This window comes from Triticum dicoccoides, chromosome 3A (assembly GCF_002162155.2).
Source record: "Triticum dicoccoides isolate Atlit2015 ecotype Zavitan chromosome 3A, WEW_v2.0, whole genome shotgun sequence".
Taxonomy (NCBI): domain Eukaryota; kingdom Viridiplantae; phylum Streptophyta; class Magnoliopsida; order Poales; family Poaceae; genus Triticum; species Triticum dicoccoides.
In genome coordinates this window covers 27,742,357-27,749,781 of record NC_041384.1, presented here as the reverse complement: position 1 = coordinate 27,749,781, position 7,425 = coordinate 27,742,357, and the positions used below count along the sequence as shown (strand labels likewise).

The 7,425-nt window shown below is 51.5% G+C and overlaps 1 protein-coding gene across 2 annotated transcripts; it reads left to right on the top strand.

Moving 5' to 3' along the window:
- Positions 1-3,741: 3,741 nt before the first annotated feature.
- LOC119266838 (RNA polymerase II degradation factor 1-like) lies at positions 3,742-6,693 on the top strand. 2 transcript variants are annotated; one of them, XM_037548117.1, is made up of 3 exons: positions 3,742-4,955; positions 5,133-6,145; positions 6,227-6,693. In XM_037548117.1, exons 1-2 carry the CDS (start codon positions 3,814-3,816, stop codon positions 6,103-6,105), a joined length of 2,115 nt encoding a protein of 704 aa, XP_037404014.1. In that variant the 5' UTR covers positions 3,742-3,813; the 3' UTR covers positions 6,106-6,145; positions 6,227-6,693. The 2 variants fall into 2 exon arrangements, with proteins under 2 accessions (XP_037404014.1, XP_037404013.1); XM_037548116.1 differs by having other exon boundaries at positions 5,133-6,693.
- Positions 6,694-7,425: the final 732 nt, after the last annotated feature.

The window sequence follows — 7,425 nt, the reverse complement described above, 5'->3', positions numbered from 1 at the left end:
GATGTCTCTGTACTCGTTGTTCTGGTCTGCGAAGTACCTCCGGCGGCTTGGTCTTGTTTGCTTTGTACTGGCAAGTTTGCACTTTGGTCTGTCGAAGTGTGATCTCACTTGTAATCTTTCAGTTTTTCGCCAAGCTTTGCCTTGTAATAATCAGCACCATGTATCCTAGCCGGTTGATGGCTTCATTAATTTGAAGTCGGGCTTTATGCCTTTCATCTAAAAAAACTGTTTTGCACCCGTTGTATTTGAACGTAGAGCCTATCACACTCGATCATCACGTGGTGTCTCAGCACGAAGAACTTTAGCAACGGTGCATACTCAGGGAGAACACTTCTTGATAATTAGTGAGAGATCATCTTATAATGCTACCGTCAATCAAAGCAAGATAAGATGCATAAAAGATAAACATCACATGCAATCAATATAAGTGATATGATATGGCCATCATCTTCTTGTACTTGTGATCTCCATCTCCGAAGTACCGTCATGATCACCATCGTCACCGGCGCGACACCTTGATCATCATCGTAGCATCGTTGTCATCTCGCAATCTTATGCTTCCACGACTATCGCTACCGTTTAGTGATAAAGTAAAGCATTACAACGTAGTTGCATTGCATACAATAAAGTGACAACCATATGGCTCCTGCCAGTTGCCGATAACTCGGTTACAAAACATGATCATCTCATACAATAAAATTTAGCATCATGTCTTGACCATATCACATCACAACATGCCCTGCAAAAACGAGTTAGACGTCCTCTACTTTGTTGTTGCAAGTTTTATGTGGCTGCTACGGGCTTAGCAAGAACCATACTTACATACGCATCAAAACCATAACGATAATTTGTCAAGTTGGTGCTATTTTAACCTTCGCAAGGACCGGGCGTAGCCACACTTGGTTCAACTAAAGTTGGAGAAACTGACACCCGCCAGCCACCTGTGTGCAAAGCACGTCGGTAGAACCAGTCTCGTGTAAGCGTACGCGTAATGTTGGTCCGGGCCGCTTCATGCAATAATACCGCCGAACCAAAGTATGACATGCTGGTAAGCAGTATGACTTATATCGCCCACAACTCACTTGTGTTCTACTCGTGCACAACATCAACGCATAAAACCTAGGCTCGGATGCCACTGTTGGGGAACGTAGTAATTTCAAAAATTTCCTACGCACACACACGCAAGATCATGGTGATGCATAGCAACGAGAGAGGAGAGTGTTTGTCTACGTACCCTCGTAGACCGGCAACGGAAGCGTTGACACAACATAGAGGAAGTAGTCGTACATCTTCCCGATCCGACCGATCCAAGTACCGAACATACGGCACCTCCGAGTTCTGCACACGTTCAACTCGGTGACGTCCCTCGAGCTTCGATCCAGCCGAGTGTTGAGGGAGAGTTTCGTCAGCACGACGGCGTGATGACGGTGATGATGTTCTACCGACGCAGGGCTTCGCCTAAGCACCGCTACGATATGACCGAGGTGGAATATGGTGGAAGGGGGCACCGCACACGGCTAAGGAACGATCACGAAGATCAAGTTGTGTGTCATGGGGTGCCCCTTGCCCCCGTATATAAAGGAGGGAGAGGGGGAGGTGCGGCCGGCCCAAGGGGTGCGCCTGGAGGAGTCCTACTCCCACCGGGAGTAGGACTCCCCCCTCTTGCCTTGTTGGAAAAGGAAGGGGAAGGAGAAAGAGGAAAGGGGGGCGCCGCCCCCCACTTCCATGTCCTATTCGGACTAGGGGGAGAGGGGGAGCGCGGCCTTCCCTGGCCGGCCCTCCTCTTCTCCCTTATGGCCCATGTAGGCCCATTAACCCCCGGGGGGGTTCCGGTAACCCCCCGGTACTCCGGTAAAATCCCGATTTCACCCGGAACGTTTTCGATATCCAAATATAGGCTTCCAATATATCAATCTTTATGTCTCGACCATTTCGAGACTCCTCGTCATGTCTGTGATCATATCCGGGACTCCGAACAACCTTCGGTACATCAAAACACAAAACCCCTAATTACGATCGTCACCGAACTTTAAGCGTGCGGACCCTACGGGTTCGAGAACTATGTAGACATGACCGAGACACGTCTCCGGTCAATAACCAATAGCGGAACCTGGATGCTCATATTGGCTCCTACATATTCTACGAAGATCTTTATCGGTCAGACCGCATAACAACATACGTTGTTCCCTTTGTCATCGGTATGTTACTTGCTCGAGATTTGATCGTCGATATGTCAATACCTAGTTCAATCTCGTTACCGGCAAGTCTCTTTACTCGCTCTGTAATACATCATCCCGCAACTAACTTATTAGTTGCAATGCTTGCAAGGCTTGAGTGATGTGCATTACCGAGAGGGCCCAGAGATACCTCTCGGACAATCGGAGTGACAAATCCTAATCTCGAAATAGGCTAACCCAACAAATACCTTCGGAGACACCTGTAGAGCACCGTTATAATCACCCAGTTACGTTGTGACGTTTGGTAGCACACAAAGTGTTCCTCCGGTAAATGGGAGTTGCATTATCTCATAGTCGTAGGAACATATATAAGTTATGAAGAAAGCAATAGCAACAAACAAACGATCAAGTGCTAAGCTAATGGAATGGGTCAAGTCAATCACATCATTCTCCTAATGATGTGATCCCGTTAACCAAATAACAACTCATGTCTATGGTTAGGAAACATAACCATCTTTGATCAACGAGCTAGTCAAGTAGAGGCATACTAGTGACACTCTGTTTGTCTATGTATTCACACATGTATTATGTTTCCGGTTAATACAATTCTAGCATGAATAATAAACATTTATCATGATATACAAGGAAATAAATAATAACTTTATTATTGCCTTTAGGGCATATTTCCTTCAGTGGCATGGCGTGACAAGAAAAGAAAAAAGTGGAATGAGGGAGCTGAGGCGCCCGCCGCCGTGTGTCACAGCTGTATTCACCTAGGATGAGCTGAAAGTACAAATGTACCCCCTCCCACGCCCCACCCCAGTGCCAGCGGGATACCAATTTGTATTTGACAGGTGGGCATGACAACGGTCATCTAGAATCCCTAGAAGGCATGTTTACGATGTTGTGCTGAACTCTCACATGTGTCATACCCATGATATCATCCGACATTGCCGCGAGGGTTTCTTTGTGGTGCCAACGATTTTCTCCTATGGACAAGCATGAAAAGATGTCTCCATAGGTTTTCACAAAATGTTAGCGTTTGTAAACTCAAATATCCTCTTCCTCGTTGCCCCGTCTCCTCTTAGCGTTTGTAAACGTTTTTCTTTTTGCGATTTTATTTCTGCATTACTCAAAATTAAGTGTTACAATATCGCCCAACAACCGCCAGGGCATCATCACGAAAAAGGCTTCCGTCCGCTTTATAAAGAAAGCACGATTTCCAGGTCATCATCCAGGCTAAAACCACTTTTATCCCAAAAAAGTTGACAACTAATTTGGGGTACAATACCAGCCATTCATTGTTGTTTCTAGGTGGCGTGGCGTGGCGTGACAGCAGTAGAAGGAGGGAGCGGAGGCGCCCGCCGCCGTGCGCCGCAGCTGTGTACACCCAGACCAGACCAGACCAGAACAGATCACAGGGCAGCAGCGGCCAACTCCCCATAAAACCAGCGATATTTCCCGGCGGCGGAGCCCACTCCCCCCTCCCCATCTTTCCCCTCTCTCCGATAAATTCCCCTTCCAATCCAGCCCCCGAAATCCAATCAAAATCCCCACCCAAAACCCGCGGAAATTCGGCCCCTCCCCCGGGAGATCGATCCATCGATCCCCCGTCCCATCCCCTCCCCCCGTCCCCATGGACTCGGCGCCGCCAGCCGCCGGCGCCGGCTACCCGGAGTCGACCGACTCGTCCCCGCGCAGCCGCGGCGGGGACTCGTGGGACGAGCCCTTCCCGTCCTCGGCCGCCGCGGCGGCCGCGGGCGGCGGGGGCGGGCGGCTGCGCCTCATGTGCAGCTTCGGGGGCCGCATCGTGCCGCGGCCCACGGACAAGTCCCTCTGCTACCTCGGCGGGGAGACCCGGATCGTGGCCGTCGACCGCAACGCCTCCCTCGCCGACGTCCACGGCCGCCTCTCCCGCTCCCTCCTCGCCGGCCAGCCCTTCACGCTCAAGTACCAGCTCCCCAACGAGGACCTCGACTCGCTCATCTCCGTCTCCACCGACGAGGACCTCGACAACCTCGTCGACGAGTACGACCGCGTCGCCGCCACCTCCTCCTCCGGCGGCGCCTCCTCCCGCACCTCCCGGATCCGCCTCTTCCTCTTCCCCGCCAAGCCCGAGTCCTCCTCCTCCCTCGGCTCCCTCCTCGACGACTCATCCAAGTCCGAGAACTGGTTCGTCGACGCGCTCAACAGCGCCATCTCCGGCTCCTTCGACGGCATCCCGCGCGGGATCTCCACCGACTCCGCCTCCGTCAACTGCCTCCTCGGCCTCGAGGACGACAACGCCTCGCAGCACTCCCGCAGCGGGGTGCCCAACTCCGGCCCGGCCGAGGACCAGCGGGTCAACCAGCAGAAGCTCGCCGCCGCGGCCGCCGCCGCGAGGCACCAGCACGACGTGCAGTCCGTGCCCGACTCGCCGATGCTGGACAAGAACTCCTCCTTCGGCTCCACCTCCTCGGCGCCGTCCCTGTCGAATCTGCCGCCGATTCGGGTCCGGCCCGAGGACCGGCAGCCTGTGGCGCCGCCGGTCTCTGTAGAGGATCACTTTGCCCAGATGGGGATCTCGGAGCAGCAGGGCCTGCCTCCACCGGTGATGGGATATATGCAACCGCCGCCGCAGGTGCCGATCCCCGCCATGGCGATGCAAGCGGCCAGCAGCATCTCGCCATCGGAGCCGCCCAGCAGGGCCTTCTCTGATGATGACAGGTCCGATCACGGGGGTCGGATGCAGCAGCCACCAAAGCAGGAGGTTCCACCTACCGCCGACCCCAACAACAGGTAGCCGCAATTTTCACCTTGTTCTTAGTTACTATTAATCTTGCAAATTAGAAGTAGAAAAAACTGATGATTGCCATTAGAAAAGTAGCAATTCCTACTTTTCCATTAACGGAGTGCTCGCCTTGTTTGATGATCGTGAGGACTTATGCCTGTCATATGTTTGATGAAATGTTTCAGGGCCATGTTCTACAATGATATGTCGCCTCGGAATGAGATGAAGCGAGACATGCCGGTGGGAACTGATGCCGCCAGCTATCGCGCTCCAGCGCCAGCTCCGGATGCTGCCGCATCGGCAGCCGCTGCACAGCCACCGCCTGGTTATGTCTATGCGCAGATGCAGCCACAACAGCAGTTACAGCAGCCACCTCAGCAGCAATTACAGCAGCAGCAGCAATTACAGCAGCAGCAGCAGTTACAACAGCAAGCTCAGCAGCAATTGCCACAACAAATACAGCAGCAGCCACAGCAGCAATTGCCGCCGCAATTACAGCAGCAAGCACAGCAGCAGCCTCCGCAGCCGCAGCAAGCACACCAGCCAGCTCCACAGCAATATGTCACCGCTGGAAATCAGCATTTCATTCACAACCCAGCCACGGGCACATTCATTCCAATCCAATCTTATTACCAACAGACTGTCCCTCAGCAAGCGCCGCAGCAACAGCAGTCGCCTGCATTTGACCCAAATACTGGCATGTATTACATCCCTATGCAGCGTCCAAATGCACCTCAGCAGTATACCATTCCTGCTGGTGCGGTAGCCCCTATGGCTGCTCCGACACTTGTTGACAGCGTACCGAAGCCAACCGTGCCGATTCCTCAGCAATATATGAAGCCTGAATTGCAGCAACCTGGCATGTACCGAACCGCGGCACCTGCTGCCGCTGCTCCAGGGCCTAACACGACCCCTAATTATGCTGGAATGGGGTACCACCATGTAATGCAATCCCACCACCATCCTGCATCGCAGCCTCCGCCGACCATGGCGGGAAACTATGGGTACCCCGAGTATGCTGCTGATCCCCGCGCACAGGTCTTCTACTCCCAGGCAGGAGCACCACCAGCATCATTGCCACCTCAGTATCAGCAGCCCATGGGAGCACCTGATGCCGGCGGTCAGGCTGACATGAATCAGAACCGTGGTGGTTCATAGCGAAGGATTGGTGAATTCTGTTATGCTGCGTATCCTAGAGGTAATCCTGCTGTTACTTATCATTATTGTTATTACAAGTTGCGCAAGTCGATGGCAAACATTGGATATTGTGATTGGTCAGCTGTGCATTCGGGATCAAATCAAGCATGCATCTGGACTTGTGATTAGGGGTGGGGGTCCAAAATAAGATCAAACCGGTACTATGTTCGTCCCTGTGTTGCCGAGCCTGAGGGGGAGTTTCTGATTTGGTCCTGGAGAGTCCATTTGCCGATGTTGCAGCAAGCTGGGGGTGGAAGGAAGGCCTGTGAATGAAGTGTTGGATTACAGTTCCAATTGCTTGTCTTAATTTTTGAATAAATATATAGTTGTCTAAAAAGCTCAGTAAAAACTTCCGAATCGAGAACTCATCATTTGTGTAGCCCCTCTGTATATTTAAAACTCATGGATGGTACCGAGGTTGAAATGTCAGATATGTGTTTATTATTTAGCTTGCCTTGTAGAAACTTGATCCCGAGTTAAATATCATCATACACCCTTTGTCCCATATTTTTGTACCATTATTGATATTGATGTCGATACATTTTCTTCTGGTTTTTAATACACCCTTGTCCCGTGCTCGTGTGCGTGTTTCCTTTTGCTTCAAGCATCCAACTACATTTGGATCGACATACAAGCGTGGCGTCACAGTTTGACAATTCTAGATATTCTTCTTTTAGCGCGCTCTATATATGCCAGGATGACTAGCAAATAATTGTAGGATCCGGTAGTGTTATCATGCCTGGTACTACCTCCGTCTAGGTGAATAAGTCATTCGCGTAGTTCTAGGTCTTTGCCGATGGACTTATTCACTGAGACGGAGGTAGTAGTGTTATCATGCCTGTAGGTTTTCGCCGATGGATTTGCTTTGACATGGTTGTTGGAGTGGATTCTTTTCCTGGTGCTGAGCCAAGGAGAAGAGATGTTTTTCTTTAGATCATGTTTGTTGGGCTTAGTTATGTGGATAGTTATATGTGGATGTGACTGACCAACCAATTCAGCCGGGGTTAGAGCTTCCGTTTCCAGTGAGCTTCACCAGCCACACATACATCTAATCTGAAGACTGAAGTTCTAAACTAGCATACCTGGTATGCAGAACCCCAGCAAACTGTTTGGGTTTAGTTTAACCTGCAAGTTGCCTTCTTTGTTCATTGGTGGACTGAAATCTGGCATGATCGGAAGCACCGGCGCGCTCTTTTCCTAGGCACTCGAGTAGGCGGTACTGCCGATGCGATCTGCCGGGGATCTTATTCCTCTCCGGTGGCGCGAGTGGAGGCCGGCGCT